Genomic DNA, 13,439 nt, shown 5'->3' with positions numbered 1-13,439 from the left:
CGCCCCGCACTCTCATGTTACAGGTGGGGTCCGACGGGTACACTTTTTACAAAGCTCCTCTGGCCACGCTACCGCCAAGGGATGCCTTTGGAAGTTTGGTTCCCGTCAGCTGCGTCCATTAGCTCCTTCACTCTTAGACATCGAAAACGGGAGTCTCTCAATGCTACCTAGACTTCTTCCAGGTTCCCCCAACCTGAAAGATCCTCAGTCCAGGGCGACCCGACCACGGTGGTCCGACGTGGCGGTCTCGGGCCTCGCGGCATCACCAGGGGCACAACTTAACGAGGCGGACTCCGGGGAGGTCACCCAGGCGGCCGGCCCCGCCCCCAAGTCTCTCAAGGACCCGTCTAATCCCACCCCGTCCCCTCCCAGCTAGTAAAACCCGCAGTCCAGCCGCCGTGAATGGCTGCTGTGGCAACGCACAAACCTGTGGGTGGGTCTCTATGGTGACTGGCGGACACTGTGACCAATTAAGTGCAGGCGCTTGCTTGTCACCCTCCTCAACCATCCCCGCCGATACTTCCGTGACTGACAGTTCGCTCCGAGAGCTGTTACGTAAGGGGAGGGTCCAGTGCTGCCCCACCCGAGCAGAGTAGATTTGATTGGCAGGACGGAGTGCTGTCGTCTCAACATCCCCGGAAAAACGTCCTTGACCGACAGGTATGGGAACCACTTCCTGCCAGGAGGCTGGGCGGAAGCGTCTGGGCCGGGCCTGGGGCAGGGGGCGGAGCCCGACACCGAGAGTAGGGCGGGGCGGGGCGCAGGCGGGGGCTGGGCTGGCGCTGCAGCCAGAGATGCTGTCGGTTCGCGACGGCGCTCCGCAGACGGGAACACTGCATTGAAGGCACCGAGGCGAAGTGCGCTGCCAGGCTGACTGGTAGGTACGCGAGGGTCGTGGAGTCCTTAAACTCGGGCCGCCAGCGTCCTCGGGCCCGGCGTTTGTCTGCCCTGCTGGGCACTCTTGACTCTGTAGCGACGGCGGCCGCAATGGGACACGGGGGCGGGGCTGGGCACCTGTCCGCGTTTGCAGGCACCTGCTGCGCCAGCCGCCGAGGGGCTGTGGGCACGCGCTGGGGGCTGTCCGCGAGCTGGGCCAGGCTGGCCTGAGGGGAGGAGGCGGGCCTGACCAGCTTGCCCCGTCCAGGACCCGCCCTCCACTGTCGTCCCCACGCCCGGCTCTGTCCCTGTGCCCTGACTGAGGGGTGGGGGCAGTCCCCAAGCCCCGGAGGCCCTCAGCCCCCCACCAGAGGGGCTCACTCGCCGGGCCCGGCCTCGAGCTAGCCGTGAGGCCAAGACATGGCCCCTGTCTTGCATCACCTCGAGACAGGTTTGTCCAGATTCTCTGCGTGTGCGGAGATGGGTTTCCGCCCAGGGCGAGGGTGCCCGTCCTGACAGTCCCCAGGTACCTGGGGCTGGGACCAAGGCTGTTTTCGTCTTTTTTAATGGGCCCTGATCTGTCGCCTCTTAACGTGGAATTTAAGGCTGTTTCTAAGAGGTAGTGCCTATTAAGGGACTATGGCACATAGTAGGAAAGCAGCACCCATCTGTACGTTTTGACTCATGCCATGTACGGATCATTCATATGGGTCCAAGATCCTGACTTCATAGCTGTATGATATAAGGGAAGGCAATCATGTTTGTTTGGCCTAACAGGCAGACATTCTAAAATTGCTTCCTATTAACTAGGACGAATTCTATGTCTTCCTTCCATGTATGTCACTCCTGTTGGAAAATGCTATACTGCCTAGGTAGACTGGCCGTCTAATAAATGGTGTGGGTATTCCCGAAAAACGTGCTACAATTTCTCCAGGTGATTATGTTGCTGCTGGTAACAGGCAGCAGTAGACAATACCTCCTGCTGAAAGATAGGAGGCGCTGGGGACAAGCTTTGATTCTTAAAGGCATAGTCACAGAATCATTACTTGTTAGACTTGGAGGGGACCTTCCAGGTAAATTTACACGGTGGTCAGCACTGTGTCCCAAGGCCGGGGTGGGGAGGGGGGCTTTTCAATAAGGGATGTCCCAGCCATGTTTGTGTGTCATAAATGTATCTTTCAAGGCAGATTTCCAGAGAGCTCTCAGCAATAAGTTGCTGTTTACTGGATATAAATCAACAGGTTCGTGGAAGAATCAGGATCCTCATTCCTTTAATTACCAGGTAGCATTATATCTTGGAAATCCAAACAGCAGTAATTGGCACTGGCGGGGCATGGGAGACCTGGTACCCAGCTGTGAGTGTCTTAAGTCTTGCCAGAAAACACGTTTTTGCCGATTAGGAACATTTGGTTCATGATTCTCTAATGACTGGCTTAAGAATTTAGTTAAAATGTTGCTACGTTTCGACCCTTTTCACTTTCAGCCTTCTGATTGGTGCAAGCAGGAATTCAGAGAAGGAGCTCTGCTTCAAACCTAACCCAGCCTGGGGGGGAACTCGCCAGAGCAGAGAAGTTGCTGTTCCTACAGCTAGGCTTGCTGTTTTTCCTTTGCCTCTATTCCTTTCTATTTTTAGTAAATGACCCACTGGTTTTGTGACCTTTGAGACATGATTTCTTATCCACTGCTTAAAGCTTTGGTGGAATTGGTGTTTGTGAAATGTCTCGTTTGCACTCCTCTGTTGCACTTGTATGTAATGCTTGGCAGGTCCTTAAATGTGTAATCCTGCAGTTTCCATACTTCCAAGCAGTTAGTTGAAAATGGTCGTTTCTTGGGGGTGGTCCCGACAGGACCCTGTTACCCCTCGCTGTCTTACGTGCTCTCCCTCCCCTGTGTTTTTTCTTATTTCTTTGGCTACTAGTTTCATTGGAGAGAATCAGTTTGTACTTAAGACAACTCATTTAAGACACTTAAATCAGCCCCCTTGGATCTTTCATTCCTCATAACCCTGCAAACAGCAATAGAGTTTTTTGTATTATGTGGGTACAGTGCATTCTGAACCTTTCCCAGGAGTCAAATGCCTAGATATTATGCTAGTAGCAACTGTAGTCCACATCTTCTGCATTTCTGGCACCAAAGCTGAACTGTGTCACTGAATATTCTGAATCCCAGCCAAGTACTGGGCCCACAGATTCCCGCAGGCTTTTAAAGGTGGGAGAAATTGGAGTCAAAAGACAGAGGGGGGACGAAGCGAAACTGTTTCTGAAAACTTTTTCCCTATGTTTCTATAATTTATAATGTTATATTGTATTTCTTTTCAGAATGTCAGATTTAGTTCACAGTTATTTCTGAAATCTTAACTTTTGCTGTTGGTACATCTGTTTTCCCATCTCATTTTAAGGTAACGTGAATTTTGAAGACGGAAGAGTCTGATGTCACAGACCACTGAATTTCTTTGTGTGGAGTGCACGTTATGAACCCTTTCTGGAGCATGTCTACAAGCTCTGTACGCAAAGTAGGTATAGTTGATGAATTTAGTGAGGAAACCATTTGCGTCAGGATAGAGGCCAAAATAATTCATACTGAGGTTGCCTGCAATCTTAACAAGATTACCTGGTTTTTCTAGTTCATGTTTACTTTTGAGAAATAATTATTTTGCTGATTAAAGTCAGTTTCTGAGACTGAGATTGCATCTCAAGTAATAGAAATCATTCCGGAAATCACAATTCTAAGATTATTTTGACAGGTTATATTTACATATGAAATCTGTGACATGTTATTGTAGTAGTTCTCTACTAAACAGCAAGATGCTATGGTTAGAAAAGCCTTGGGAAAGCCAAGTCTAGTGTTGTCAAGACAGACTTGAGGGCACTGGTTTAATTTTTCTAAATAAAACGTCTGTTTCTTAATTGCAAAAATAATACATTTTCGGAAAGCTGAAAATATGCAAACAAAAAATGAATACAACCCATAATTCCACCTCTACAAGAGCACCGCTACCGTGTTTCCCCCAAAATAAGACCTAACCGGAAAATAAGCCCTAGCATGATTTTTCAGGATGACATCCCCTGAACATAAGCCCTAATGCGTCTTTTGGAGCAAAAATTAATATAAGACCTGGTCTTATTTTCGGGGAAACAAGGTATTAATCATGTTTTCTTCTATGCATCTGACATACATTTTTAAAACAGCTGATTAAACAGCCTTTGCTGCACTGGAGCCAAGGAAGTGCCTATGAGATGGTAGTTTAGTCTCGGATTCATTTAGACCTTTGTCTCTACTGTGGATGACAGTTGATGCTGGTGATAGTCCAGATGTGGAAACGTATCCACTGGAGACAAGATCAAAATCAGACCCATTGCCAGTGAGAGAATAGCTTCATTCTTGGTTTCAAACCCAAGTGCTAACCTCAGGTAGTGACTGACTCGTTTCTGTCATCTCTACTATTTATTCTGAGCTGCTTAGCACCTGACCCTCTGCAGCAGCTCAGTGCCCAGGGACTTTTCTAGTCTTGTACAGTTGTCTAATTGTTTAGTAACCCCTTGCTCTCTTTTGGGGGCCACCAGGAGAAACCACTTCTTTCTTTGTTTCTCTTAAATCTTGTATATATTACCTTTATTGTCTGTATAGGATGCAGTGAACAAAAGGGTTTTCTAATGTTTTGCGTCAGCTTTGTCCTGCCCTTTATAATGGCCCATCTGCTCAAAGGACATTTAAGTCACCTTGAGCATGGTGCTAGAGTGTCCTTGCAAAAGAGTAATTCCAGCTTTTAGGTCAAGGACTAAGAGTACATCACATGTACTCTTGTGGTTTAAGAATCACCCTAACAAATGTTCTCACCACTTCATCTTGAATAGCGATCTGATGGTGAAGAGAAGACATTAACAGGGGATGCGAAAACCAGTCCTCCACGCACGGCTCCAAAGAAACAGCTGCCCTCTATTCCCAAAAATGCTTTGCCCATCACTAAGCCTACATCTCCTGCCCCAGTGGCACAGGCAACAAATGGCACACATGCTTCTTATGGACCCTTCTACCTGGAATACTCTCTTCTTGCAGAATTGTAAGTTTTTAACCAACTACTTCGTTACATTTTGAATGACTCTTGAGGGTAAAGAATGAAATTTATTCAGATGGACTGGACTCAGTAAATGGCAGCCATTTAATCTTAAAGCTCAAACCCCTCAAGTATCAGCCTTCATGTTTATAGAACAATTACACTCATTACATAAGTGTAATAATTCTTCTTCAGAGCTTGGGTAAGTAAGATTTAGAGGGAGATGTGTGCTTTCAGTTACATGTCTGTCCGCAGAACGAGAGAAAGAAAGTAAGATTTATTAAGCACGTACAGTAGGTTAGGAACCTAATGACTTAATTTTGGTCTTTGTCTATATGAAGTGAGGACTCCACCTCCTGAAGAGGTGGTCGTAGAGGATGGGACAGTGAGAGAGGATGGCAATCCAGTCTTCGGGTCACACCCAGCTGGAGGTTTTGCGCTCCGTTATAGTGACCACTTTGTAAGCGGCATCCTGACGGATTGGGGAGGTGGCCCCAGGAGGCAGAGGTCAGAAAGCCAGATGTTAGCAGTGAGCACCTGGAGGAACTGGAACTGCTGACTCGGAGAAGAGGAAACTGAGGAAGTACCTGTCTTCATATATACGAAGTTCTGTCATTAGAGAGGGAATTTGACTTACCCTAGTGACCCCCAAAGGCAGAATTAGGCAGTTTCACAGAAGTGAAAACGTGGAGTGTCGCTGCCCATGACTGCAGTGTGAGTGCATAGGCACTTCTGCAGAGTACTCCTGGCCCTTCGTAGGGGCTCACACAGTGAAGAAGTGCAGGTGGCATTTGATTTAATAGTTTGTCACAAGGGCAGGAAGTTTGGAGACTTAATGCCTCATTTCAGTTATTTTACAATTTCTTTGAACATGAAGCTATTTTAAGCACCCTTGAGCTTTCTTTCACTTGCTGTACTGGTGTTGTAATGGTCAGAGGGTCTGACGCCCCAGTGTGAATGCCTGAGTGTGACTTGGTGGCAGTCGTCCCATTAGCTTTATAATGGAGACCTTGTGTATGAGGCTGGGCAGTGACGGACAGGCCTGTGCTGGGGCAGTAAGTGTGTTGTCTATGAGAACACAAAACTGCCTTTCTGGCAAACTTCATGTTAGTAGATACACCTGCCAACCATGCTGCTGTTACCCGCAGAATTTTAGTGACTTAAAAATGGGACAACTGCTTTAAAATGGTTCAAGATAAGTGTGATACCAAATAGGTAATGAAAACTACCGACTAAGGCCCAATAAGCTACTTCCAGTTCCAGTTCAGGACTGGCAGGCTCATGTGTTTTAAGGTCCTGGCTCGGCATTGTCCTTTACAAGGTCTGGTCACAGCCCTGCTCATTTCGGCTCCCGGCTCAGCTGCACGGACCAGAGCGGCAGGACTGTCAGTGGGTGATGAGGTCCCAGACGAGCCAGGGCAGCCCTTGTGCCAGTGCACGTGTCTTCCCTTGTTCCGGCTCCCAGCGTTCCCCACTTGGCCCAGAGTTCAGGTGTTGGAGTCATGGGGTGAACTGGGGAGCAGAGTACAGTCAATGTACGTGCCTGATGCCTGCTGACCAGGACCGCTGCAGAAACTCTGAACACAGGCCTCTGCCTCCCAGCTGCTCAATCTTAAATGGCGCCTAAATGGGGCAATTCCATGGCACTATCTTAATGACCTAAAAATGCTTTTGACTGTGTGGGCAGGCTCTATCGTCCACAGTCACTAAAGCAGTAATCTTACAAATACTCTCCCTTACCTCGGATTTAATGTCCAGGACTTAAACCAGGTTGCACTGTTCAGAATTACTTCCGCTTGGTTTCCAAGACAATGTTTTGGGGAAGCTGACTTCTGGGAGAAAAACTTGCTTTTTATGTATCCCTGTTTGGCTTTAATTCCTTAATCGGGGCCCCTGTTTCGGCTCCTGTGTTTGAGCTTGGTCATGAAGCCAGTGAGCGGGCAGCAGTCAGGGCCACATGAGACGCAGCTTGTATGGCTAGGGCATAGCTGCCCCTTGAGGGACTGTTCCTTCTCTCAAAAAATCACGTGGGGTGGTCTGATATGTGTGTCACTTACAGCCATACCATTTCGTCATTCTGCTGCTTCTGTTTCAGTACCTTGGTTGTGAAGCAGAAGTTACCAGGTGTCTATGTGCAGCCATCTTACCGCTCTGCATTAAGTAAGAAGGACTCACTCCTTTTCTAACATATTTATAGCACATTTGGTTCCCCTGACACAAACACAGGTCTTAACTATTTTTATTGTTTTCTTACAGTGTGGTTTGGAGTAATATTCATTCGGCATGGACTTTATCAAGATGGTGTGTTTAAGTTTACAGTTTACATCCCTGATAACTACCCAGACGGTGACTGTCCAGTAAGTAGGAGACAGTCTGGCTTCATCTGCTGGCCAGTGAGGAGGGCTTAAAGCGCTAGAAAGATTTCTTGGTTCTTTTCCTGAGTGAATACTTACTGTTTGTCTACTCAGTAGTCTTTCGAGGGAGTTCTGTGCTTTGCTGCACCTTGTGCTGTGCCTTCACTCTTCTTGGTTTCTCTGCCCGTGTGCACTGAGGCTGGAAGCTGGACTACAGCACTGAGTCCATGCACAGTAGCCACTGTGCTGTGACTTCCCCGTACTGCAGAATTTAATTTTAGAAGAACATGGGAAAGTAGTTACGTATCCTTTTTGAGGTGGCTCTTCCTTTGACAACATGGCTGCCTTGTCCAGAAGCTTTTTTCAGCTATCTGTACGGGTCTAATGAGCACCGTGGCTTCCATGAAAATATGTCTCTGTTTTTTTCTCTCTCTCTCTCTCTGTCTCTGAATGCAGCGCCTGGTGTTTGATATCCCTGTCTTCCACCCGCTCGTTGATCCCACCTCAGGTGAACTGGATGTGAAGAGGGCATTTGCAAAGTGGAGGTTAGTACATAAGTGTTTCCTTTCGTGACCAGTCAGCAAGAGGCAGCCTCAGCAGTCACGCTGGTCTCCCTTTAGGCGGAACCACAATCACATCTGGCAAGTGTTGATGTATGCCCGGAGAGTGTTCTACAAGATCGACACGGCAAGCCCTCTCAACCCAGAGGCTGCAGTACTGTACGTACCGGCTTTATGATTTCAGTCAGTCCGAAAACGCAGCCAAGTCGATTTTGTCGGTAACTTTTTGATGTAAACTTTCAACACAGGTATGAAAAAGACGTTCAGCTTTTTAAAAGTAAAGTGGTTGACAGTGTTAAGGTGTGCGCGGCTCGTCTGTTTGACCAGCCTAAAATAGAAGACCCCTATGCCATTAGGTAAGTGGGACATGACCTAGTAAGCTGTACTTTGCGGGCCTGTGCTTCCATTTCTCAGATGGTCTCAAAATGGGGACTTAGGGAACGTGGAGATAATCTGTTAGCCTACAGCCGTTATTACTTGTTGTCAACTTGATTTCTGATATCTCTTGGGCTCTTTCCTTCAACAAAAAGCTCTACATTGACTAGCACATTATGCCGATAGCGAGCAATTTACTGCCTTTGGTTTCCTAAGGATCCTTGTACTGTGCTCTTTCAAATGTCCGGACTTTTCAGTTGGCACTTTCAACTGGAGCCCCTCTGAAACTGCCGTTTCCCCATCGACATTCAGATTTGGTGAAAGGAGGGAAAATGAATAGTAGGCATAGTGGGTTCCTTTAGCACCAGGGTATTTGATCTTGGGGAAGAGTGTTTGGAGGAGTATTGAGAACTGAAGAACTAACTGGTGATGTAGCTCTTTGCTGCACTGGGGTTGCTGGGGAGGCAGCGTGTTACACTGGCTAAGGCCGTAGGCTCCGCAGACAGACGCTGGCTTTTGTACTCACGGGCTTTGCTGACCCAGGGCAATTACTTAATTTGACTGTGCCTCACTTTCTTGATCTTTAAATAATAGTACTTCAGGGGTTGTTGTGAGGCTTAAATGAGCTAACCTAAATAAGGGGTAGTTACTACGTGAGAAAATAATCTAGGTAATGTCTAAAAACATATGTGTTGACAACTGATTCAAGACTGCTCTTTATAAAGCATTGTTCCTTACCTGAAACTAATATAATATTGTATGTTAGCTATAGTTTAATAACAGTCTTAAAAAAAAGTATTGTTCCTTGTTATGTTCTGTTACGGGAACTAGCTTAAGTATTAAAGAGTGGATGTGACACAAATTGAGTAAGCCACAGCAGTTTTTACATATTTTTCTCTTCCTTAAGCTTTTCTCCATGGAATCCTTCTGTACACGATGAAGCCAGAGAGAAGATGCTGACTCAGAAAGTAAGTAGATAACCACGTTTGAAATAGTTAACTCACTGTTGTCTTTCAAAAATGACTACTCATTATCTACAAATAACTTTTTGGGAGACGAGTTTGTCCAGTGCTGAAATCTCCTCATCAGTCATTTTTTAATGTCTGTCTTTGTGCCTAGAAGAAGCCTGAAGAACAGCACAATAAAAGTGTTCACGTGGCTGGCCTGTCATGGGTAAAGCCTGGCTCAGTCCAGCCTTTCAGTAAAGAAGAGAAAGCAGTAGCGACCTAGGAGCTGGGGAGCGTCGTGCACCGCGCACTTTCCTGCCGGACGCGGCCTGGTTGACGCTGACCGATGGCCAGGGACTGCCTGAGAGTAAACTGTGTGAACAGTGACTGGTACGAGTGTCGTCTGTGTACGCTTAGGTCTCACAGCCAAGTTCGGAAACCTCTCTTTAAATGATGCATTACTTCTGTCAGAAGTGTCTTTACGGCGGTTATCTAGTTCAGTACTCCAAATTATTGGGGACCTTGAGGCTTAAGTATTTTTCTGAATATAATGCTAAAGGTAAGTGGCATTCATTTAAACTAATAGAGTAGGCAGAGTTTAATTAGCACTATAATGATTTTTGAATCAGTGGTTTCAGTTGTACGTGTTAGGATATGGAGAGGAGAGGTGTAGGGAAAGCAGGTTCTGTAGCTTATTAGCACTTTTGAAGTGGAAGATCTGAACCTCAGTCTTCAGCCTACTGTCTTACTGATTTATAAACTGCTATCGGTGAGGTACGTATTAGGTGAGTGAGAGGAAACCAGAACACTTGTTCAGAGTTGTTTTTTTTTTTTTAAAGCAAATTACTTACTGTATTTTTTATGGCAGGAGGGAGAAAAAGTGTTAAAACGGTTTCTAATGAAGTCAAATTATTTAAATGATGAATGACTAATGTGTTTTGTAGAGACAAAATAAACCAATAAATGATGGTTCTTTGTCATTTATGCAGGAAACTAAATACCCTTTTCTCAATATAGCTAAACAGATTAATTTATAAATGCTTTATTGAAAAATACACTTATTTTCATATAAAATTACAGTAGCAGTAAGTATCTTGAGAGGTTTTATAAATATTTTTGCAGAACACTATTCTAATTGAACAGTGTAAGTTCCGTATTTCTCTCAGAGCAATATGAAGTTACCTAGTAACTTTGTTTATACTGATTCAATTTACAATTGAATTTTCTCCCTAATAAGATTATTCATTCAACTTGAAAACTGCTGGAACAATAGTGATTAATAAAGGTATATATAGATAATTCAATAGCTGTTAAATAACCTTTTCTAATTTGTATAAATGGTTCTATGTACTAATAAAAACCTAAATTCCCCAACCTATTTTTTTAAACTTCCAGGAACACACTCAAAGATATATTTTAAAATATATCACCTTAGTAGACACACGTCTTTTGGATAACTACCTCCTAAAGGAAGAGGTCATAATTTTTCATATTAATTCCCTTAATTTAACTTGATTTAAAATCTTCATTTAGCCAGCTGATCCCTATTGACCAAAAAAACACAAACTGGAGAATTTAAAACATGCCCAAAAGGTGGCTATGGCTATGGGGCTTTAACAGTTTAAAAAAGTACAAAAGCATCAAAGATAGTGTTCAGCCTAGAAGTACTTAACATAAGTTCACATTGTAGAAAGTGCCATCACAAATATACAGCAAAATCTGGGTTACAAAATCATGCTTTTCATAGCCCTAAAGTGCCACTTCTTATACAAGTTCACTCACACATTGCACAGCCAACTATCAAACACCTGTCACGCTGCACCACACCTGATGGGAGAGGGGAGAATTAATTACATCCAGGGAATGGGAGATGGGGGCTGGTAAGCTAGGACATCTGAATCTGGGCTCTCTCCCTTGTTATGTTTCAGGAGTGCAAAAATCTCACACTCCTACCAAGTGTCTTAGGACAAAATTCCTAGTTTTTGTTTTGCTTTTCATGAGGGCCATAGCTGACCACAAAACAGGTAGGAATGAATTGAAACACACCTCCTCTTCCGTAACATTTCAACAGAGACCTCATACACCGACTTAAACATGCTTCCTTCTCTGCAATACTTGTAAAAGCTTTGCCAAAGAGTTAAAAAAAAAATCCCATTTGGATTCTAAGCAGTCTTAGTGGCAAGCACTCATGGTAGGGAAAAAAAGGCAGATGGGATGAATAAAACTATCCTAAGGATAGAGATTGGGAGGATTAAAGAAGAGCCCCATGATCTAACATGCATTAAATGATGCTGTTAAGCAGTTTGTGAGAAGACAGTTTCAATACAACAGACTAACCTCAGTGGGAACCTCGGTCATTAGCTACATCTTGGAGACGGCGTAATAAGGCAGAATGATTTTCTGGGCAAATTCTTTTGGCAGGTGATTCACTTCCGTCTTCCAAAAGAATCCCTCTCTTTTTGGTTGGAGTTTCTCCTGTCCGTATCATACTGTTAATTTCTGTCAGTCTCTAGAGTGAGGTAAAATAGATGTAAAAACTTTAAAATGCTAATACACATAATTCATTGTTGAGGCAAAGAACCTCAAATGAGCTAAGTGGTTTACATTGAACTGTTTGAACATCTTCATAGAGAAAAGAACTACTAAATTATTTATCCTTCCAATTTCACTTCTCAGCTGGCTGAGACTGGGGTGGAGGAAGACTATTTCCATTTTTTAATGAGTTCCAGAAGTGATTTTGATGTATACTTTTCAACAATGTAAGAGCTCACAAATTTGTGATTTTTTTTTACAATAGCTAAAGAGCATCACACTGTATGCCGTATTTAATCAATTCCATACATCACCATTTTCTGTTTTTAAAAAATAGTATTAAAAAAAAATACGTAGAATGATTTTTCACAGTAGTATGCCTGTTTTTCAGTCTAGTATTACTCAATTGTTAGCAGCCATTCTTAACTAGAATTTCACAGGAGAAATAAGCCTTAATTCCCTAAAGCACCCATTGTGGTTAATTTATTAGTATGATCTAGAATGTACTAGTTATATGTTATCCTTGGGAGAACTGAGAAAAGTTAGGCAAATTATTTTCTGTTAGGAACCCCTATTGCAAAAAACACTGCCGGAATGCCAGAGACCGGATCTGTTTATAGTGCCTTTAGCATTAAGTTTCTCCAAAGCCCCCAAAGTCAGTTTATCACATTATTTTCTGGTAGTTTGTTAATTTAAATTTTTTTTTCATGTGCTGCTTCATTGCCCATGTTCTTTTATGGAAAGCATACTGAGCATATTTACATACATTTACTATAGTAAATTGTCTTACATCTTCCCATTATCAGTATATACAGAGGGTGCCAAAAAAATGTATACACATTTTAAAAAAGGAAAACTGTATTAAAATTGTAATACTCGAAATATACTGATAACAAAAGATGAATACAAGTCACGTTTGACTTCTGCAATGACAAGAGGTGCTCAAAGTGGTTACCATCAGCGTCCAGACACTTCTGATTACGGCAAACTACTGCTTGAGCAATGCTGACCAAAGTGTCCACTTGTATCCATTTTTTGGCAACCCCGATATAGATGACATCTTTTTAACTGCTATATAGTATTCTATAGTATGTGTGTATCATAGTTTAATCTCCTATTAATATGTCATTGATATTATTTAATCCCAAAGTTTAATACTATAAGCAATGTGACCATAATTTATTATTCAACAAGCTGTACCAATCCCCTGACACTGCCCTGACAAGTGTCATTAATGATCGGTCATCTTAACTGATCCTGTGTGTTACTTGATTCTTTTTTCACGGCCATGTAAATGTTAGGATGTTGTAGGGTGATTCTAGACCCAGGGCACTTCCTACTTTGTAATAATAATCTTCCTTGATCTCAGTTACCACCTATTAAGTCACGATGACAAATCATTCTCTGACCAACAGTCTACTATTGCTTTCTTTTATTGGAGAAACTCCTACTTCTGTGCTAGAATTTTTCTGAAACCTCCCCAGGTGGTGATATGATACAGGCAGGATTGAAAGCCACTAATCTGGATGCTTAACCTAACTTTTTTTGTTTTAAAGATTTACATACAGTAAAATTCACCCTTGTAAATTGTACACATTTTGACAAATACATACAGTCATGTAATCACCACAATAAAGATATATAACATTTCCTTCACTCCAAAAAATTCTCATTCCTAGTTACCCTGCCCCCAGGCAACCACTGACGATGTTCCTTGTCCCTATAGTTTTGCCATTTCCAC

At 43.7% G+C, this 13,439-nt stretch overlaps 2 protein-coding genes across 4 annotated transcripts in view; one reads left to right on the top strand and one right to left on the bottom strand.

Moving 5' to 3' along the window:
* The first annotated feature begins 746 nt into the window (after positions 1-746).
* On the top strand, positions 747-10,526 carry AKTIP (AKT interacting protein). Of its 3 annotated transcripts, none has more exons than XM_033127285.1 (10): positions 747-877; positions 3,275-3,388; positions 4,731-4,936; positions 7,026-7,090; positions 7,187-7,287; positions 7,741-7,829; positions 7,905-8,003; positions 8,093-8,200; positions 9,127-9,187; positions 9,339-10,526. In XM_033127285.1, the coding sequence occupies exons 2-10, from the start codon at positions 3,347-3,349 to the stop codon at positions 9,447-9,449; spliced, it is 882 nt and encodes a 293-aa protein (XP_032983176.1). In that variant the 5' UTR covers positions 747-877; positions 3,275-3,346; the 3' UTR covers positions 9,450-10,526. The 3 variants fall into 3 exon arrangements, with proteins under 3 accessions (XP_032983176.1, XP_032983178.1, XP_032983177.1); XM_033127287.1 differs by having other exon boundaries at positions 9,342-10,087; XM_033127286.1 differs by lacking the exon at positions 747-877 and adding an exon at positions 1,190-1,327.
* RBL2 (RB transcriptional corepressor like 2) overlaps positions 10,193-13,439 on the bottom strand; it is a 44,267-nt gene continuing 41,020 nt past the window's right edge. The window contains exon 22 of the mRNA XM_033127284.1: positions 10,193-11,675. Coding sequence (XP_032983175.1) covers positions 11,505-11,675 — 171 coding nt within the window. The 3' untranslated portion in view covers positions 10,193-11,504. The remainder of the gene's footprint in view (positions 11,676-13,439) is intronic.

Source organism: Rhinolophus ferrumequinum, chromosome 15, assembly GCF_004115265.2.
Source record: "Rhinolophus ferrumequinum isolate MPI-CBG mRhiFer1 chromosome 15, mRhiFer1_v1.p, whole genome shotgun sequence".
NCBI lineage: Eukaryota > Metazoa > Chordata > Mammalia > Chiroptera > Rhinolophidae > Rhinolophus > Rhinolophus ferrumequinum.
The sequence above is the reverse complement of the archived record's forward strand: the minus strand, read 5'-3'. Positions and strand labels throughout refer to the sequence as shown.

Bases quoted from the DNA above. Each gene is read 5' to 3' on its own strand.
- AKTIP (XM_033127285.1), top strand. From the start codon at position 3,347: ATGAACCCTTTCTGGAGCATGTCTACAAGCTCTGTACGCAAA. The intron at 3,389-4,730 runs GTAGGTATAGTT...CATCTTGAATAG, and splicing joins CTACAAGCTCTGTACGCAAA to CGATCTGATGGTGAAGAGAA. The intron at 8,004-8,092 runs GTACGTACCGGC...CTTTCAACACAG, and splicing joins AACCCAGAGGCTGCAGTACT to GTATGAAAAAGACGTTCAGC.